Genomic DNA, 21,491 nt, shown 5'->3' on the forward strand with positions numbered 1-21,491 from the left:
AGAGGAGTTTTTTAATTTGCTTTCCTCCCTCTTGTCAATTTCCCAACCTGCCTCTTATATTGTTTTTTTAATTTTCTTTTCCATTTAGAGGTAATTTTAAAATGTCTGCACCTGATATACCTTGTTATGCTTAACAACATTAGATTTCACTGAAGTTACTTTTCCAGTAGAATTGTAGTCAATTCAGCATTTTCTGGATAATCTTGTTTATTTTCCCCTTTTCACTAGATGCATGCAAATTGTGGGACCATGTTGTTTCTTTTATCTCATGCATTTTTAACTCTTTAAAAATTATGGTATCGGTTTCTAGTTCCACTAAAGATTTTACCAGCTTTTGTTATATTTCATATATGCTCACTAAAAAAGTATCCCAAAGAAAGTGCAGCCACTGAGTATTGTTGTATTTAGGTGGAGAACTCTTAAGCATGTTTGTATTTCTAACTTAGAGAGCCTCAGTGGATAGAGACAAGCAGAGCACCCAACCTTTGAGGAGTCTGAATTCAGATTTTCAGTTGAGCTGGTGGGGTGGCTTTGACTGTGGAACCAGATCAATGCAGGGAAGGTGTGCCTTGTGTCATTATTTGGAGGGCTGTTTTGTTTGGTTTTGTTGGTTTTTTTTTTTCCCCTGGCTGCAGAGCAAGAGCAATATAGTACAAGAACATACTCTGTTCATTGATGTGCAGCCCACAGAGGCTTTGAAGGAAGAAATGGCTGATGCTGCTCTTAGCTTGCTAAAATTCCTGAAGCTTATTCCAATGTTGTAGTCCCTATAATCTGTAAAATGGTGGTTCACCTTAGTCCTGTGTAAATTCAACTTTCACATTTGATTGCTTTACAACATGCTAATGGCAAAGCAATATAACTTGCCAGCCTCTTGGAGAAAAGATCACAAAAATACCATTGCATTAATGAACTCCTGCATGCAGCTATTCCAAGACTTTACAAGCAACTTAAACAGCTGTATTCAAGTTTTCAGTTGAAAATAGTTCTACTGAAAGCTTGGAATTTTTTGTGCATCAGAAACAGCATAGGTAATAGCTAAGAAACCTAAGATTTCTCTGTAAATGTTGGTAACTGGTTGCATGCTCCGTGTTGTCAGTCTGGAGGTAAGTTACGAATCCTTGGTCTGAAAAGCTGTAATCAGTTTTTCAGCTAGTGGTCTGTAGTGACTCTGAGTAAATGTTGATTGTTACTGCTTTGCTCATTTTCTTTAGTCAGTCTTGGAGCTGTGAATGTCTTCAGAAAACTCAAGTAGCTGAGTTACTCTGAAACTACTTTTATTCTACATTCTAAGCATATTAAGCGCTTGGTCAGTAAGTAGAACATGCTCACCTTCTGAGAGGGATATTGATATAGGTCAGGCGCAGAAGATAGTTCTGAAATGAAACTAAATGGTGACTATCTTATGTGATAAGTAACTTTGTTCCTTCCATGTGTATGTTAGGAGACTGCCTAGATAAAATACCTTTAAAAATAAGGTCTGATGTAACTCCAGGAAGTAATGCCACAGGAGGAGACTCTCCAAGAGGTAAGCGAGCAAATCCAGATTTCTTAATAAGAGATGGGAAAAACTTTGGGGAATTTTAGGTCCTCCTGTGCTGCATGATATTCTGAACATAGTAAATATTCTAGCTGTTCACTAGTGGCACCTCCTACTTAAAAACATTGGTTAGTGGAGTTTCCTTCAGTTCACTAGTGACACTAGTACATATGCTTTTTAATAGTACGAAGTGTTTGTTTAGTGATTATGTGGGCATTCATTTTATGGATAATATGACAGGAGCCTTCAAAGTCCAAAGGGTCAGCAAAAAGAATAAACTGCTTTAGCGTGTTTAAATTGTCAGAGTCATTTAGCTTTTGATCAGCAACATTTTGTTTTGTTTTTCCCCAGATACTGCATCAGAAAACCATACTAAGGGAAGTAAAGAAAAAACAGGTGAACATGAAGATTTTCTTCACTGTTCTAATTCAGTTGCAGAGTGTGTTTCCGTATGTATCGGAGATGTATTTCCTGGTGTGGTTTCCTGCATTCAAAATCCAGAAAACTTTTACTGCCAGCAGACACGCAGTGCCTGTAAGTGACGCATGGAAAACTGGATGTTAGATATCTAGTATGGTATTTTTCTCTTCAGTAGAGAGTAGCTGGAGGAAGGGGTTGCTGGTCTTACGGTGATTCCCTGTAGCTTTAGGCCATGGCAGTGTTAGCTGTTGATACCACTTTCTAACCTGTAAAGTGAATTTGTGAGCAGTCTGAGTAGTGCATATTAGAAAGATGGTGTGGTACGGATTTTAGCAATCCAAAGACAATTTGATAACAAATATTTAATGTTAATATGTTCTCTCACCTGTTCCAGGAATGTGAGTTTCTAATCGCTTTGTTTGTTCCTATAATACCTTGTTGCTTTACCACCAGAGGGCAGTGGGCTTCCTTGGGACGTGGTGGGGAGGAATGTCGAGTATGAGAAGGCCAGGTAACAGTGCCCAAACCCTGCTTTGGTGTCTTCCGTTAAGTAAAACTTAAGACTGCAAGTAACACTATAGTGGACTAGAGTGCTAGGCTGCAGGGGCTTTTTGGTGCATCTCCCACAGTGCCTATAAACAGACACCTGGGGGAGAATAAGAGCAGAGTAAGTTTGTGGGCTGTGTCTTCCTAGTGCTGCCCAAGCCAGCGTTTTGCATTTTTTTTCAGCTAAAAGGGCTTTTCTAGCTGAATGTGATCTGGTGTATTTCTCTTCAGTGTACTTGTGCAGCCTTTGAATTCTGGGTAGACTCCCAGCATAGTGTGCCCTTTGGCAAGAAGTGACCTCATCATCTGCCTTTTGTTTGAGGAGCTGTCTTCCTTCGTTTCTTTCTAGATGCTTCACTGGCTTGCTTTCAATTCCTACTGGCCTGAGTTTTGTTCCTGTGTTGAGAAAGTCTGTGACTGGTTTTCCTTCTGCGCTTTCTTTAGCACTGTGATTCCTCAGGCTTGAGTGAGGACTCTTTTCGATGTTCCTGACTGAAAAGTCCTAGTCTCATCACTATTTTGATATTATGTTAAACATGATGTGAACTAATCTCCGTTACACTACAAGATGTTCTTCCAAGCTTTGAACTTAAGATTTATGTATTTATGTAATAATTAACAAGGCAGTGTATGTTCCAAAACCTTTATATTTTAATACCAGGTCAACTTGCTGAGCTTGAAGTGTCTCTTAATGAATATTGTGACAAATCTCCCAGTAGTTCAGCTTTTCAACCTGCTGCTGGAGATGTGTGCTGTGCCCAGTTCACAGGTAAAAATGGAGTGAAAATATGGCTCTTAATTTATGTCACTCTTATTTATTACAACAAATGAACACATTTTATAATTACGTCTAGAAATTTTTCATATAGAGCTTATTTTATTTCTGTCTGGCTTTAGCTGTGGGTAGCATTTGGTATTGATTCAAAAAATTATTAATAGCAAATGATGAAATCTATAAAATACTAGTCTAAAAATTTTTAAACAATAAAATGGTCCCTTTATTGAGCAGACTCTTAAGACTGGATTAACTTCTGTATGAAGGAGCTTTTTAAGAAAGCGTGAAGAAATTTTGGGTGAGTACTATGTCCTGTGACTGGAAATAGATAGACTTGAAATTTTAGACCCTAAAAAAGGGACAGAAGAAATGGCATTTTGTGTAACAATACTGTTCTGATAGATGACTTCTCAAAATGTTATTTAGCCAGGAGCTGGTAATCTTGAATTGTACGTTCATAACTTAGTTTCCATCTGACAGTAATCACTGCTGTCAAATTTTACAAGTCTTATGACAAAACTGAGTCTTGCCTCTACATAGGCTAGCATTCTGGGTAAAGCAGTGTTTTGTGCTAGAAACTGGTAAGTCTATAGGAAAGAAACACCTTTTATTTATTAGAATATGAAGTCCTGTTTGTTTGAGTGGAGAAGGATGAAGGTTAATCTCTTTTTCTCACAGATAGTTCTGTTTATCTAGCACTTAACAACAACAAAAAAAAGGTCACACATTGCTGCTCTAAGGCCTTTTTTTCTGGTCAGAAATGTTGCTGCTCTTAACTTCTTTGTGATTGAAAATTCCTGGTCATTTATTTCTTTCCATTTTCTGTGGTTTTGCTGGGCTGAGTAAATCAGCTGTGAAACTGAACAGATAAGCTGAAATAGATGTTCTTTTGCAAGTTCTGAAAAATGGGTACTACCAGTAAGCTGTCTTGGCGCTTGTATGGGCACTGATTTCAGGTGCCTAGCTAGGGAATTATATCAGTTCAGTACCTCACATGTCTTGATAAAATTAAAATATTTGAGAAATAGAAATGCAAACTTAATTAAGTTAAAATACTTAAATTATTGTACCTGTTATGTGGCCTTTGACTTGCATGTCATTATGGTAGGCTGAGATAACTATTTGCTGTTGGTTTAAATTTATTGAACTTGAACACTACACCGACATAATGCAGTCAATTCTTTGTTGCAGTGTGTATTTGTGAGAGGGGGATCTCTATGGAAAGAAGGAGTTTGCAACATTCAGTTCGTATGAGGGGTGGTGGTGGTAGATGTTGCATCCATAAGGGTTTTGTGAAGGTTTGTGTAAACTGTAATGCTGCTGTTTTATGCTGATTGATGTATTTTTATATTGGTCTGCCCCAAAAATCATTCTGTTCTCAGAAGTTAAAAGAAAGTACAATTAACATCTGTATCTTCCTTTCTAGAAGATAATCTTTGGTATCGTGCTGCTGTTATAGCATGTGTTTCTGAAAATACAGTTTTGGTGGGCTATATAGATTATGGTAATCTTGAAGTTCTTCCACTGACAAGACTTCGTCCTCTGATTCCAAGATTAATGCACTTGCCAGCTCAAGCCATAAGATGTACCTTGGCAGGTATGTAATAAATTATAAGCTGTTTCAAACTAGATAGAGGCAAGAATAAGTGGGGTTCCATAATGATCACACCTATAATATCTTCTATTGAAATAAGAGGAAGGATGGAGATAACAGCAGGTGTTATTTCCAGAATTCTTAATTGTTGTGGCCTATCTACAAAATGTGGTAAGTCTTTTGTAATTTACCTGGTGACCTGCAGTTTTATGTCTGGTAAACTGTGTTTATATAAACACACCTGTTAGGTTTTGTATGTGCTTTTGTTCTAAGCAGAATTAAGTTATGAGGTGGATTTGTGAAATTACTAAATCTGTTGTGCTTCTAACACTGCAAGGGAAGGTAAAATTTCATTCTGTATCTTGAAATTCAGAACTGTATGTGTCACTCTCCTCTGGGACATATCTAGTGAAACTATTGGTAGACTCCTCACCATAGGCTTGTGAAATATGTCAAGTTGACAAGGATGTTGACGCTTCCTAGCTCATCTTTCCGTCTCAAGCAAGGATCATAATCTGATCGGGTTTTTTGTTGACATACTTGTTTAACCTGCTGTCAGAGATGGTTTCTCTGTTCCCATCACTATGGAAGATAGTGTACTCCTTTGCTTCATTTCCCAGCCTTTAGAATACTTGATGTCTCTCCTTCCTTTACAATACTTGATATTTAATTTGCTTTTCCAATTTTTTTATAAAGTTCAGAGCAGCATTCTAGCTGCTTGCTTTGGAGGAAAACATGAAATGATGCTTCCCTTGTATGTAGAGATTGAACCAACGAATACAGAATGTGACCTAAAGAAATCTCTTTTCTGGGGCAAATCATGATGCCTGTAACTGATAATGGGTGCTCTAAGACTAAGAAAATACCCTAAACACAACATGGGCACAAAAAGGTGATCAGATAAGATGTTTCCTGGTTAGAATCAAGGATTACTGTTGCATAAATCATCTTTCTGGAAGACAACTTCTGCCGTTATGTTACTATAAAGTTCTGGTTATAACTTGCCTTTTAGAAATTAATTGAATAGCATGAAGAGTAAATGTTTAAGGAGGAAGAAGCTTATAGTAGCAGATCCATTGGTTGTGAGATCGTAATATTCAAAACTAGAGGTTGTATTCGTAACACCCAAAGACTGACACTTTGTAGACATTCATACTAAGTAAGTATTAGGTCTGAATTTATACTTCTTTTTGTGTAATAAACTAGTTGTACATCATCTCTGCAGATTTTTATTAAATCCAAGTACTGAAAGGCTCAGAATCTAAATACTTGGGTTTGAATCTTGTTACAAGCATGAGGAGTGAGGGTGAGTCACTTGGTATATCTTCTGCTTAACTGTTGGTACAGTAACACTGTTAAAAACTTTCCACATATTGTTGAAACTTGGACTGTCCCCGGAACCCTTCCATTCTATGTGTTTTTAGGTGTAAAGCCACCATTAGAAGCCTGGACCTCAGAAGCTATTTCTTTTATGAAACAACTGGTGAAAGACAAAGTGTTTACAGTAGAAGTAGTGGATAAAGAGAGTTATGGATCTGTGGTGAAGCTTGTAGATGCATCTGTTACTCCAGTAATAAATCTATCGAGCTATCTTATAGAGAGAGGCTGTGCAGCTGAGAAATCGGGGATGGCCTTACCAACAGTCCGAATGAGTGATGTTAAGCAAGCAAATGGTGAGTACGAGCGTGTCCTCTTGAATTGGCATTATTTAACCTCCTACCAGGGCAGGTACATACAAAGGACAGAAGTTCTTAATCAAAAAACTTTCCAGTTTGGCTCATGAAACCCAGATTTCACAGCTCTGCAGTTTAGCTGTGGCAGCTTTGCCATAAAGAAATTGTGTGTTTGCTTGTGTGTATGTATGTATGTGTACATACATTACAAAGTTGTGATTGCTTACTTTTGGAAGACCGTACTAGTATTTCACTTGCTCTGGTTAAGTCTTAGAATTTCCAGTGAAAGTAGTATATGATTAATTAGTACCTGCTTGTTCTTATGCCTTTGTCCTTTAGCTCAAATAGTGTTTCATCTTCATTGTCCTATATTTTACATGTAAACCCACATTTTTAGTCTTTGAAAGTTGGTTTGACTGCAGTAGCCTATACAGCTTCCAGGCTATGTCTAAATTGCCTTTTCTGCATTTGGTGGCCAAAGCTTCAGTTACAGAGATTTGCAAATTTTGTCAGATTTCTTTGTATTGTGGGAAGATTCCTAGCTTCTCTCACATGAAGCATGTTTTCAGCCCTTCTTTTCCATCCTGTGTCTGGTAAAACTATATATTCTCTCCTGATCCATCTGTACTGAAGACTGAGGGAAGCCTTTTTTGTCAAGACTATGTCCAAATTCCTTAATCTTACTCACTAGATGTTTCGTGGGCAGAACATGGTTATTCCCTATCTTTGTTCAGAAGGATAAGGCATCTTGTATAAAATTCAAGTTAACAGTAACTTTTGTGGCTATTTCCAAACACATTTTGATCTACGGTCACCATCCCAGACCTGTTTTGTACTACTCAAGTCTCCTGTTTACTTTTCAGCTTTGTTTAACTTTTTGCACTGAGTGGGAGCTCTTGAATGCAGTTCTAAACATAGTATCAGCTGTTGTCTTTAGTGTTTTAATACTTGTGGTTTTTATACTGGAATTTGAACAGATATATTTCACTGTCAACTTGCAAAATAACTTTTCATTAACTTGTTCGCTTTATTTAAACTTGGGAATTAAATCTGTGGTTGCTGGATCCAGCATGGTATAAAAGTAGATTTTTATTGCCAGAAATTAAGAAACAATGTATTTCTCGGTTTAGAGGACCAGTTAGAAGAAATATCACCATTACATGAAAGGATAACCAGTTCTATTTCACAGTTGTTAAGCATCCTAAAGCTTTCTCTAGACTTTGAACCATTTGTTAATTCTTCTTTATCTCATCAATGTTTCTTCTTTCTGGAGTGGAAAATTCAACCAGCTTCTACTTTTCTGAGCATATTTCTCAAAATATGCCAACTGTGCTTTGTTCCTTCCAGTAAGGATCTGGCAGTTGCTTACAGTGTGAAGGACAGTCTTGTATTCCACTGAAAATAAAGAAGATTTGAGAGCCTGGTTTGACCCTTTCTGAGCAGGGGGTCGGTGGGTGGGTTTTTGTGGTTTGCTTGTGTTTGGATTTTTGGGTTTTGTTGTTGAGTGCTTGGGTTTTTTCTTTGTTGGCAGTATGATTTCCTAAAGTAATCTACTATCAGACACATACTGAGCAGATGAAAGAGCATCTCAGCGTGCCCATCCTTGAAGCTCAAAACAACTTTATTGAGCTTAATTTTCAGAAAAAATCCTAAACACCTAGAACTGGAAAAGTCTACCAAATTTGGAGGCCAGCCACTTTGACTAAGGTCTTAAAAAGGCTGACAGTATTTCTGCATGGTGCTGCCTACCAGAAGCTGTAACAAACTTAACAGCTATGAAAGATACAAGAAAATGTAATAATAAGCTAATGGGGGAAACAATGGCTTCTTCAGTGTGCCATAATTTAGTTTTCACCTGATCTGCAACTTGAGTTAAATAGTAAGCTTCTTTCAGGTACTTCAGTGTAATATATAGTGCAAATTCCTACAACTAGTCTTTCTATTAATCTTTTTGTTCTTTCTTCTCCTTGGACTATTTCCAGTACTCTTGGTGACAGCTGTTTCCCTCTTCTGTGCCCCCCGCTCCATTTCCCAGGAACAAAGGTTTACCAGTGTCCCTCTTGCTTAGGTGATTGCTACCTAGTGTGTACCTCTGTGATTACTCTTCCCCCATTCATCTATGGCTTGCCCTTCCAAGTAGTGACCAAATACATTAAGCAACTGGCACATTCCTCTTTCTTGATTTTATTCTGCAAAGAGGTTTTCACTGGTAATTAGTCTGTTGGATTATTTATAACAAGGAATTTGAGGACGTGAATGAGTGTTCAGGATGTATAAAGTAATTTTTACAGAAAAAAAAAAAAAATTATCTTCCTTTCTCTACTTCTTTTTGTCCTCTGTAGAGGATGCAACAGAAGAAAGAATTTACAAGTGGAGTAAACTAACTCTTGAACAAACAGTAGATGTTGTAGTGTGTACACTTTACAGTCCTAGAGAATTCTACTGTCAGATTTCAAATAAGAGTGGTAAGTTTATTCAGCTTTTTTTCTTTCTCCTAGTTTCTTTGCTTCCTGATTTGTCACTTGTTACAGTTCTAATCCATTACTGCTTCAAGTGAGCTTATATCACCAGAGCTTACCTCTGAAGTTTTTTTTTTTTAATCTAAGAATACAAGTGGAATGATGATGAAATTAGATCACGGTATGTAGTGCCTCTGAGATGGAAATCTGAAAATGTTGAAGCTAAGCAGTTGAATAAAACTTAATCTAAGAACGTAGAGAAAAGTGAAAAGACCTACCATAACCTAGCAAAGGATACCCAAACAGAAGATAGCAAGTAAGAGATGTTCCCAGTGCCCATATGATGTTTACTGGAGTTCTTGTCTAGTACTCTGTCCTGTTCTACTTTATAAAAACTTACAAAGATTCAAAAGAGGTAAAATGACATGAAAATGAGAAAAAATAGCTTTTGAGACTTGACTTCCTCTTGGGTAACCTTAAAAAAAAATAATCTTATTCCTCTTTTTGCATGTATAAAGACTTCTAATAGCCGCTGCCTTTTTTAACTTACTAGAGAAAGCGTGATGAAACAAGGTGGCTGGACATGGAAGCTAAATGCATTCAAACAAAAATATACAGGGCAGATCTTAAGAAGTGAGGGAAATATATTCCTTGATTTACCTAGGGGTAGTATAGATTCTTTGTGGCTTATTGCCTTTGAAACGTGACTGAATTCCTCCCTAAAAGTGATGTGTTAGAGAAGGCTAAAGGACTTGATATCAAGAATAAATAAGCAAGCAGGGTGAGATCCTGTAATCTCTCACGTGCTGATTGAACTAGTTAATTCCTATGGTGTTATCTGGCTGTTAAATATACTTAAGATTTTGGAGTGAAGGGTGCTTGTTGGATCAGCAGGAAGAATCCCTGGTTGTTTTGTTAACCATGTTGAACTAATTTGTCAGTATATATCAGCTATCTCATTTCTTCCTGCTAGTAAGTCTAGTAAGTTAAGTAGGCAACTCAGTTATTGGTTTTTTTTATGAAATTCTAAAATTCACAGAAATCTCCCATCAAATCTGTTGTAAGCAGGCTATACAGCAAACAATATTGATAAAGTTCAAGTCAGCTTATTTTGTTGATCTCATATTTGGTTTTTTTCTTTCTGATTTTCAGTTTTACTTGCTCTACGCTTACTTAACAAATCGTTGTCTGAATACTGTCAGAAAACTCCACCAAATGTTTTTAAGCTGGAGAATAGAGAACCTTGCTGTGCTTTTTTCTCTGGTAAGTAACAGCTTAAAATATTTTTGTTTTTGCAGGGTGAACATAAAGCAAAAAAGAATAAAATTAGATAGCTGATAGTTTGCATTGGCAGAGGATAGCAAAGAATTGGATATATTTACTAAAAAATAAATGCTGGTAAAATTGCTAAATGTGTGAAGTATTTTTTTTTTAACTGTTTTAAAATTAGATGATGGTAACTGGTACCGTGCTTTGGTGCAAAATGTTACTTCATGTGGAACTGCTAAAGTATGCTTTGTGGACTATGGAAATACTGAGGAAGTACCACTGGATAAAATACGGCAGATCTCATCCTCATTCCTACAACTTCCATTTCAAGGGATTAAATGCTGGCTCTCAGGTGGATGATCTTAGGCATTCTTTCTCTTATAAGAGCTGTTGCATTTAGAGACTTGCTGCTTTGGGAGAAGGAGGTGATGACAGGGTTATGCTTCACAGAACTGTTTCTGGCAGGGTTTGGTTTGGGGTTTTTTTGGGGGGACACACTACAGACAAGAGGAGGCATTTGTTTTATAGTATCTCTGTTGCTTCCAGCTTCTGGAAGTTGTGGGAGCTGATGTTCTAGCATTACTACACAGCAGACTGGCATTTTACAGAAAGATGGTGGTTCTTCCCTGAGCTCCTGACAGTGCTGTAGTGTGATATGCATAAAGGTTACTTACTGGTTTACCAGTCAAAGGAGCTTGTTGTTTAGTACTGCTTCTTCTGTAGTGCTTACTAGCTTTTGTTTGCTGCCTTGCTAGGAGTAAATGTGCTTTTGTGCAACTTATTTATTTCCCAGATTTTTTGCAGGCAAAGGTGCTCATCTGTGTTTGTGAAGCAAGCTGGCCTTTCAGTTTTCTGTAGGGATGTTTCATTTGATTCCTGCAGAGTTTGGCACTGTACTGCTGTTTCTGTCTTCTACCAATTCTCTGCCTCTATATTTTTCCACACCAAATCACTCAAAATTCTACAGAATTATTCTTTCTTTCTTATGTAGTCTACTTGGTTTAAAAATAAAAAATGTGGAAGCAGGAAAAAGGTCAAAACCACATTTTGTCCAAGTGTCTTCTGCTGTTTTGGTTTTTTTTCTCTTAAAACACAGAGTTTCTATGCCTTTGATAAAAGGGCTATTAAAGGGATTCATAAACAGTCTTAGCAGTGGTGTTCATGCTAAGGCACAAGGATTTACTTGGTAGTATATCATAAAGAGTAGAAAACAAAACTTGGGACTCCAGAGAAAATGTCATCTTTTAGAAGAAGGGAGGAAGAGGCAGACTAGTTAAAAGGATGAAATATGATGTCTGTCCCTAAGATAGTAAAAGTAGCCTTGGTATTTAGAGTTGTGCTTAAAAACAAACAAACAAAAAAACCGAACACAAAACAAACCACAAACAAAACAAAAACAACAACAAAAAAACCCCACCACCAAAAAAAAAACCAAGAAAAAAGCAAGGAATTTTTTAAGGAAAACAGTGTTGAAGAAAGTCACTTAATGGAGGTATTTTGAACAGGTCTCCTACTTCCTAGGTATAAAGCCTGCTGATGGCAACTGGATTCCAGAAGCTACAGCAAGATTTCATATGTATACTGCAGGGAGAAAGCTTCAAGCCAGAGTAACTTCCCTTTCCAGAGATGGGGCAGGTGTGGAGCTTATTGACAATTCCTCAGGTCATCCAAAAGTGATCAATGAGATGTTAACTTTTGAAAAATTTGCTGTAAATGACGTTTTAAAAGATAAAAATAACTTTCCAGACAAGTCTGCTGACAAAAGAGGTAATTACATGTGTTAACTTTTAGATGATCAAGAATTTTCAGTATTCCAACCTTTTAACCATGATCTTGTTGTTGTACGTTAACTATGGTTAATGTAACTATGCATGTTTATTATTGTCAGTTTGTGCAGTTAAACACAAGCTGTCCAGCAGGTGGCATTATAGACAGAAAGGTAAAAATCAGTGGGTTTGTCATAAATGAATGCTATTTGAATATTTGAAAGTAGACAATTACAAATTTTCTACAACTGAAACTCTTCCCCGTATTTACTTTCCTGTATCTTATTTTTCTGATGTGTTTTTTACTTTGAGCTGCTTTCATATGCTAATAGCTTTTGAACAGCAAATTAAGCAAGAATTATCTCCGTTTAGATTTCTCAAAGTGAAGACATGCAGTTGTCTCTAAAATTCAAAAAGATATTCTGTAATGGCTGTTTGTAATACATATGTGCTTGGAGGAAAGTGGTAAATGGCATTTTCTTACTGTTTCTATTAGAAACCTCACTCAGGCGCTGGAAGTCGATTGAATTAGCTATAGATGAAACTGTACCTGTCTGTGTAACAGAGGTGGTGAGCCCTCACTTGTTCTATGCTGTACCAGTTCAAACTAAAGGTAAGAAACACTGTTCCTATTACCAGTAAGAAGTCACTGTTGCAAGCTAGTTAATAAAATGAATGCCTGTAGTGAAGTGAACCGAGTGGAAACGTATCTCAGACAGCAGGAAAATATAAAAAATGCAAAGGTGGGAGCAGGGGAGCTTAAAAGTGTGTTCTTCATTATGCCTAAATGCGGTTATCAAATGTGGGATTTTTTTTTTTTTAGTAGGTCAAGAGAAACTACATAAGGAGTTGTTGATTGATCTGGAGGGATATTGTAAATCTTTTAAGAACCAGCCTTTCAAACCAAAACGAGGTGAAGCCTGTTGTGCCAGGTTTTCAGGTGAGGCAATCATTTGTTCTTCTATTTCCTTGACCCATGTAAAACACTAGCTTTGTTTTTGCTTTAGGAAAAGGAAGAGTGCCAACTTCAAAGTGCTTAAAGAGCTCTTAATTCTGTTGCACAGGAAAGCCTGGCTGCATCTTTAGAGCAAAGAAACAATGTGACAGTCTGAGAGAAAAAACAAGGAATAGGTTGTGCCCTGCAAAACGTATGGAGCTTTAAGAGAAAAGCAAGCTAGTTACTGTTTAAACTGAAGTTTGTGTTTGAGTCACAGGGGACTGAAATTCATGGCAGAGCAATAGTGCGCTTGCATCTATACAGACCCACTTCTGGTTTGTGGATGCCTGGATGTTTTTTGTTGTTGCTTTGTGCAAGCATGAGGTGGTGACACTGGTTATGGCAACTGATCATTCAGCCTTGTGAGCCTAACAACCTGTCCTGGCTTAGTGAACTGTTAGTTCAAGTCAAAAGTATTCTTAACAGTGAGAGGACTTAATTTATTATCTTAGTCTTTCAGAAGAGGGGATGCTCTGCTGGTACACTAGCTCAATATTTGTAAGACAACTCTACTTCTAAAAAAATTATTAAGTGTAGACTACATGTGGGTGGTTACAGGAGATCTGACAAAGTGCTGAAAGTGAACTTGGGTGCTAGATTTGATAACAGCCTATGGAAAACAGGATAGATGAATTTCAAAAGAAATACTATGGACCACAAGATTATATCTTAAGTGTTTGATAGTTGTTTTTAACTTCCATTGATTTTTTTTTTTATTATTATTACTATATTAATGGATTTTCAGGATAATTGAGGAAGAAGAAGGATTGTATTTTTTTTCTTACTAATTTTGGTTATGTTTTGAGGAGGAATATGCATTGGAAAACAAAAGTAAGAAGGTAGAAATAGAGTGCAGACATCCTTCAAACAGTATTGGAGTAAAAATTTTACCTGTGTAATTTGAGTAAAATTCTGAAAGGAACACTTTCATCTTCTTGAATACAGCAATTGGAAATTATTCCGTTGTTCTGTGGGCTTGCTTCTTGTCAGTTGGCCTTTTGCATATACCAGAGTATTTAAAATTATGGGAGAACTATACAGATGCTTGTTCTCATGATAAGCTGTGTTTATAAGATGGTACTTCACATGTGTTTCTTTTTATCTCTTCAGGTGATGGCCATTGGTACAGAGCTCTTGTTCTACAAGCTTCTCGGTCTGTAGTGAAAGTATTGTATGCAGACTATGGGAACACAGAGACTTTACCGCTTTCAAAGGTGTTGCCAATCACCAATTCCTACTTAAAGCTGCCTTTTCAGATAATAGTGTGTTCGCTTGCAGGTAAACACACACACCCCCCAATAACCCCTGACTGGTTTTCCTGTATGTTATAAATCTGTACTTATTCTGATGACAGTGTTCATTCCTTAATAGTGATCAACGTGATCTGCTACAATAGTATGCTGCTGCGAAAGGTGTTTTAGAAAGTGGGTTTAGTTAATTATCTGAAGAATCTAAGCTATTTTGTTAGGAAAATTTAGCATCGCATTTTTAAAAACAGTGATAGCATTACATGTAAGATTCAAGTTGTATCATAAAGGAATTTATAGAACAAACTTGATGGTATGTGTTTTTTCTTTTTTTTTTACAGGAATAGAGAAAGCTGGGTGGTCTCCATTATTACTTGAGAAGTTGAAAGAACTGTTACTGAATAAATACGTCACAATTACAGTGAAAGGAATTAATGGAAGTGTTAATTTGGTAACAGTGGAGACACTTTGTGAAAATGGTAGTTTGAATGTAGCTGACAAACTCATAACAGAAGGTTTAGTCAAAGCCTGTAGTGCTGAAAACATAGGTACTGAACATCAAGGTACATACTTTCACTTAACTCCTTTAAATTACTTGAAGAACTGTGGGTGCGTGGGATGCCTAAGTGGCTTTTCCTTCTAAAAAGCTTAGAGAATTCCACACATGATCTCTTAAATTTGAGAAACAGTGGCCACGTGTGTTTTGCTTATTCACTTGCTTTGTCTTTTGTAGGTGATGGAGGTGAGAGCAAATGCTGCTGCAGAGAATTAAAAATGCAGGTAAGATTCGGTCCCAGCAATACTTGCTTTTTCACATTTTCAGAATGTAAAAGAAACCCTGTGTGGGAGGCAAGTGGAAATAGGCAGATAATAACTAACCTAAGCTTTGAAGATAAGCAAAGTGAGTATCCTGACACTTCTTCTCTATTTGTTTTATACATGGTAATAACTAGAGCACCCTGAAACTGAGGGAGGATAGTGTATCCATCACAGAGAATTCATTAGTCTGTTTGGCCACACATACAGCTCTGTTTGTTTTTCTAGAGTATGAAGGCTCAGGAGTGTTGCTTATGTCTGTTGTGTAAAGGTCGTTGTTGTCTTTTGCATCAACTGTGTCATTTAGATGAAGGGCACCTGGATTATTTTATTTTTTTTTTCAGTAATAGGGCTGTGTTTTGCTGTGGCTACAACTTAGCAAACAGCTGCACATGTGAAAAGATTCTTCCTATGTGTATTTCAGTTAGCAGAGATTCATATTAATACATGACACGGTTTCAGTCATGGAGCTAGGGTTGAGAATCTGAGTTCAGTAGAATGCTGGAATTTTAAACAGTGTTTGCCAGTTGCAAGATGGGTTATTTTTTTCCTTTTGGAAAAAAATGAAATGTCCCTTACAGACATGGCACATTCCTGAAATTTTGGAAAGCTTTCTGGTTTTAAGCTTCCACATCTTTTATTTTAACTTGAGCTGTTCATGAAGAATTAGAACTTGAGATTACCAAAAGTCACTTGAAGTATACTGGAAAGGATGTGTTGGCCTTTCTCAAAGTGAGGACTGCTGTCAGAGAAATGAGCAGTTTTGAGTTTTAAAGACAGAAACCCCTTTCAGGCGTGGTTTGAACTTCCCCTTCTCCCCCAGCCAGAGGCAACAAGGTCAAAAGCAAAAATAGGCACTATGATATTTTGGAGATGGGGAAAAAAGCATTTCTGTTCAAGGTCATTTGGACCTTTGCCGATTCAGAGTAAGCGTGGTTACCAGGCGTGCAGTGGCAGAAGGGCAGTAGAACTGTGCTGTTCCTGAACGTAGTTGATTTCTCTGTCCCGCTGTAGGCTGTTGAACCTCCCTTTCCCTTCCTTTATATCTCTGATCTTCCAGTTTGATCTAGCTAGTGTCTTTTCTGACTTCAGTTTGGTCTTTTGCCGCTTTCTGGTATCCTTACATGGATAATTTTGGCTCAAAGTCTCAGGACAGATGAAGAGAAAACAGAAGATTCCAACATAACTGAAAACTGGGAAATAGACGTGTGTGTAACTCGAAATTAGGACTGAGATCAGGATCTTAAATTTGGTATTTTATCAGTTTGATTGGAGAGAGCTGCTGCTTCAAGGGGGTGGGGTGGGGGGTGGGGAAAGAAGGCCAGGGACAAGTCAGCTACAACTCTGCTAGCTTTTTCCCCCTCCAGAAGATTTTTATAGCAGAAAGGAACTGTATATTCATTGAACTTATATGGGACTTAGCTGAGTTTGTAGTTTTAGGATCTACCCTAATCTGAAACCAGCAATTAAAAAGATAAAATAATAGTATATTTCTATTTTTTTCTGTTTATTGCACAGCTTAAAAGGCACGAACAGATCCTACTCTTCCTTTTAAACCAGAATCCAGCTAGATCCACTGAAATGAAAAAACTGTTGGACCACTAAGTCCCTGACGTGCCATGTCATTTGAATGTATACCAGGTTGCTGTGGTTCTTTTGGAAAAGCAAGTGTATTCATTAGCCTAAAAGAGAGTTGCTTTGTAAAAAGTCTGCTGTTCTGTATGTTTGGATTGTTACTGTTAAATAAATACATAACTTGAAGGATTTCAAAGCTTTAAGCTAAAATTTCTGTTCTGTTTTTGTTTTATACCACCGTCTGCTGCTATGCTTTTTTTTATTTGCTTTCATTTTGCTGTTGAATGTGCATAAGTATGGAGTGGCCATTCCATTGTGTGTTCTGCAAACTTAGATTTGAAATTATTGTAATCGTAAAGCTTACTTCAACTTTGGTACTGTTTATTTTCTTGAAAAACTGTATCTTTGTCCCTGACAGTAAACCTTCTAGACAGTGCACAGCAAGGAGAAATAAGAGACTTTGTATGGCTTTGAGACTTAGTTCACTCCTTAACTTCATATGAAAACTTTGGGAACATTGATGGAGGGACAAATCAAGCAAGAAATATGGAAACCTGTTACGTTCTTGATGTAGCCTTGCGTTCCTTTTGCTTCTCTGTTACTTTTCAGTTGTAATTGAAATGATAAACTATTAGCTACAGACTGTATTTACCTAGATACTAGTATAGAATCTGATTTTGAGGTAAATTTCCCTGTGTGATCATGTTCTGTATAATACCCTTTGTTCAGGCACTTAAACTGTAACATCCATGCTCTTGGTAAATAAAATTTCTTAATTCCCTGCCATCCTTTCTGGAGGAGAAAAACAGAAGTGACCTGGAAGTCTAGCACCTCTCAAAGGGTAGTAGTATAAACTTAATAAAAATTAGGTAGCACTGAAAAACACCAGTCTTTTCTTAATCCTTGAGAGATCATTTTCATTTATGAATCACAGTTGGAGGAGCTAGAGTATACTGTTTAGTGGGGTTTGACAGAATTTTAAAAATTTATTATTTAGCACTTGGTGTTGCATTCCCTACCTAACTATATACTGTGAGGTAGATGGAAGGGAGTGTTGTGTCTGCACAGATTATGAAATTACTGATAGGTGTTGAGTTTTGTGTGAGAAGAGACGTGCCAGATACTTGACTGAAAGTGCTCAATCCTGTGCAGTTACCAGTACTTGCACGCGTTAGGTGCTGAGGAAGCCTGTCCCGTTAAGGTGGTACGGTGCTTTTGAAAGTCAGGGCTGTCTTGAGGCTTGGACTCTTGAGGCCTTGCTGTCTGCTTTCACACTCCTCCTGCCAGTGGGTCTTGACACCTCTGCTCCTAAATATAGTTTTACTTTTTTTGGAAGATGCTTATTTTATTTACAAGAGTGTTGTGCACAGTGTGTGCATTTCAGTGGTCTGCTGCTCCTTCTGCTGGCAGCACAGCTGACCCTGGGGGGGTCAGGGAGAACTTCCCAGTGGGATTCGGCACCAGCTGGGCTCTGCCAGGCCCTGTTTGGTAGCTCCAGCCAGGTTCCTGTAACCTCCTGAGAACTGCATTACTCTCTAAACTACTAGCTAATCTGAATCAATCCCTAGCTGTGACCTTTGTTTTCAATCTGTTAGATTTCTCTGGGGGGGGCTGAGAGCACAGTAACTGTGATGCTCTTAATGTTTGGTTTTTTTCTTTTAGAATTGCAGGTTTTTCACAGCTATGCTGTGGTAACTATCGTGTAAGACAAGAAATGTTCTCTCCAAAGCTGGGCCATCAAGTAGTGCCACAGTATTTAAAATTAATGGCTCTGCTGCTGCTTTCTTCCTTGGCTTTTATTGCGGGAGCTGCTGCTCGGTGGCGGGTGAGTGTAATCTAGCCTGATTACGTACCCTTTCACACCAAGCCAGACCTTTGTGGGACAGGGAACAGCTGAGTGGGGTCCAGGTGCTGGCTGCCGAAGGCACAGCTCTTCTGTCCTCATTCTTGCCGTGGAGTTCTTGCATTGCTCGGCTTCCGAGGGTAAGGGCTGCCTACGGGGTCAGTATGGGGGGTACCGCATGTCCTACTGGAGGAAAGAAGTGAAAAGCAGAATAAGGAAGGCTGGTCTAGGAATGGGGTCTGGTACTTTACTATAGTTTTTCTTAGCAGAATAATCTTATTATTTACTTAAATCCCACTTTATTCTTATATAACTACATTTTCTAATTCCAAACTATGTGATGTTAACACTTCAAAAAAATACTAATTTGTAGAGTGCTTTTCTGCTCCTACAGTTGCATATCCCCAGTTGTAAACAAACAAAAATAACAACAAAAAACCCCAAACCAGCAAAAAAGCCCAACCCACAGTTTTTTAAATGAGCCCTCTAAATAATTCCTGGAGGTGTGTGCACTGGGAGAGCATCGGTTTTGTGTGGAAAAGCATGCGCTAGGGGAAGAAAGTTCTCAAAGCAAAGCGGGGAGCGCAACGACCTTCCCTTAGGGCAGCGCGGGGTGCGAAGCCGCCCCGCCCGTGCCGCTATTGCCGCCCCGCCGGTGCCGCCGGGCGGTGAGCGGGCCCGGGCCCCGGCGCCCTCAGCCGCGCTGTGCTGGGCGAGCGGCGCCGGCGGCGCGAGCCTCCCGTGATCCCTCGGGCACCCGGGTGCTCGGGGTGGGGTTTCCCCGCCCGTGCCGCTGCGCAGGGCGGGCGGTGAGGGGGGAGCGGGGGGGGCTGTCGCAGCTGAGCGCAGTTCGAGCGTGACGGAGGCGGCTCGCAAAGCCACCGGGTGCCAGGGGCTGCGCGCCGGGGTCCCGCGGAGGGGAGGTAACGCGAGGCGCTGGCCGCTTTCCCCCCGTTTGGGCTGAGGGCATCCCCAGGCTCCGCCGCGGGGGTGCGGGCCCGGCTGGGCAGGCGGGGGGCCGGCGGCGCAGCGGGGCGCGGGCCCCTCCGACTGCCCCGGCCCTCCCGGGCGGCGGCCGCGGGGGCTGCGGGGGCCGGGTGAGCTCCGCGGCGGCGGCCGGGGAGGGGGCCCCGGGGCGGGGAGGGGGGGGCCGGCCCGTGGGTCTCGCCGGGGCGGGCGGCAGCGAGGCTTTCCCGGCCCCTCCGCAGGGCGCGGGGCGGCGGCCGGGATGGGGGGCGGTGGCAGAAGGCCCCCCAAAGCCCCACTGCCGAGCCGAGGAGCAGATGGGGCAGCGGGGGCGCGCTGAGACCCCCCGCCCCCGGGTGTTTTGCCGCTGGTCCGGTTGCCCCGTGCCCCGAGGGTGTGAGCTTTGCTGCGGCGCCCGGGGAGGAACGTGTTCACTGTAATGAACAGATAGCGCCGTGCCGGGTTATTAAAACAACAGACACCCCCCCGCACACCAGCGCTGCCCCGTGCTTTAACGCTTTAATCAACCTCTTTGCCCCGGCCTTGGGGTGCGGCCGGGGGAAGGTGCAGAACGCGCTGGGGCAGTCATTCAGGCGTCTCTTGTCTCACGTCCTCGATGAAAACCTTTCTGCAGAAGCCACGAAGACCACTTGATCAAGTCACGATCGAGCAAAGACTGAAGGACACCCCCACCCCGGAACGGTGTCTGTAACATGCCCAGACACTCGCACTTCGTTAAAGAAATTAAGAGTAGTGCCCGTCATTGAGTACGTGCAACGGCAGCTTTCCCTGTAGGGGGTGCGGTGGCCGGAGAACTCAGGCTGGTTGCTGGTTGTGCTCCAAATTCATGCACCTGTGAGCAAGTTGCTTTGTCTCTCTCAGTCTTGGTTTCTGCACATGTTAAAGAGGGATGAAGATACCAGCCCCAGTGGCCTGGAGTGGAAAGGGAACAGGGAGGTGGCAGGACCCTGCTTCCGAGTTACCTGGGAAAATGTGAACAGACATTTAAATGTGACCTGGAAATTGTGAAAATGACTTCATGGGGGCTTCTGCTAGTTAACTTCAATTTTATTTTGTGTAGTGGAGATGAGGCATCACCAGGAGACAGGTCCCACACGCAACCGCATTTTCCCACTTCCTTCAGAGGGGAGGCTGCGTGTGTGCTGGCCCGCTCCTCGTGCCCTGTGTGCTGGGGTAGATAACCACATCATCTTCAGTGTGTGCTCCTGAAGGTGTCTGGGGTTTTCCAGGAAGGCTCGAAGAGGAATAAGTCTTTGGAATGACTCTTTTGACCTTACCACAGTTCTGCAAAAAAACCCGTGGAAAATTCTCACTTTCTAAAGACCCTTTAGCAAGGGCCCACAGAGCGCCGCTTTGGGAATGCATGCACGTAACGGCTTGTATGTGTTTGCGGGAGTGATGCCATGGAGAAAATTCCCAGGCTTGTCTCTGGGGCTCACAGAGATGCAGCAGGAGGATAAGTGTGAATTGGGGTTAATTCTGTAAAAGCAGCCAGGTATGAGGTGATCAGGAACACCTTGGTGTTACGTGCGCTGAGATGAGGGCAGACTGCCTCACGTTCTGACAGCTGAGCTGAATGCCAGAGATGTCAAAAAACGATTTTTCCTCTCTCCCTGCAGCCTCTGCTGTAGGTAATCACTGCAACTGACTGGCTTGGAAGGGTGGAATTCTTCCTTTTCTGCAGTATTGGGTGTTTGGGGAAGGACAGAACAGAGTTTTGTTTCCTCAAAAGGGAGGCTTGTCACTGCAGTCTTTCAGTCCTTATTCCTGCTTGTGACACTGAAGTTTGTCCTTCTAAGCCAGCTAGCAGGTGCCTGTGGTTTGAGGCCTGGCTTCATTAGCGACCAGCTGATGCTCTTTAGCTGATGGTTTGCTTCAGCTGCAGGTGACCAGCACCCCTTTTAGCACTGCTGGGAACACCTGCAGGGGAGGCTCTCGGGACAGGGATACCACCAAGTGAAATAACGGAGGTTTATTGTCTTGT

General features: G+C 40.4%; 1 protein-coding gene across 1 annotated transcript in view; it reads left to right on the forward strand.

The window, feature by feature from the left end:
* The window catches only part of TDRD1 (tudor domain containing 1), a 33,109-nt gene extending 14,086 nt beyond the window's left edge, over window positions 1-19,023 (forward strand). Inside the window, exons 10-24 of the mRNA XM_080403351.1 lie at window positions 1,445-1,528; window positions 1,892-2,074; window positions 3,168-3,275; window positions 4,708-4,878; window positions 6,300-6,548; window positions 8,891-9,013; window positions 10,160-10,270; window positions 10,458-10,628; window positions 11,798-12,043; window positions 12,539-12,655; window positions 12,866-12,982; window positions 14,150-14,317; window positions 14,628-14,849; window positions 15,020-15,066; window positions 16,621-19,023. Coding sequence (XP_080259477.1) covers window positions 1,445-1,528; window positions 1,892-2,074; window positions 3,168-3,275; window positions 4,708-4,878; window positions 6,300-6,548; window positions 8,891-9,013; window positions 10,160-10,270; window positions 10,458-10,628; window positions 11,798-12,043; window positions 12,539-12,655; window positions 12,866-12,982; window positions 14,150-14,317; window positions 14,628-14,849; window positions 15,020-15,066; window positions 16,621-16,707 — 2,204 coding nt within the window. The 3' untranslated portion in view covers window positions 16,708-19,023. The remainder of the gene's footprint in view (window positions 1-1,444; window positions 1,529-1,891; window positions 2,075-3,167; window positions 3,276-4,707; window positions 4,879-6,299; window positions 6,549-8,890; window positions 9,014-10,159; window positions 10,271-10,457; window positions 10,629-11,797; window positions 12,044-12,538; window positions 12,656-12,865; window positions 12,983-14,149; window positions 14,318-14,627; window positions 14,850-15,019; window positions 15,067-16,620) is intronic.
* The last annotated feature ends 2,468 nt before the right edge of the window (window positions 19,024-21,491 follow it).

The sequence above is a fragment of the Falco punctatus genome (genome assembly GCF_963210335.1).
Source record: "Falco punctatus genome assembly, chromosome: 9".
Taxonomy (NCBI): Eukaryota; Metazoa; Chordata; class Aves; order Falconiformes; family Falconidae; genus Falco; species Falco punctatus.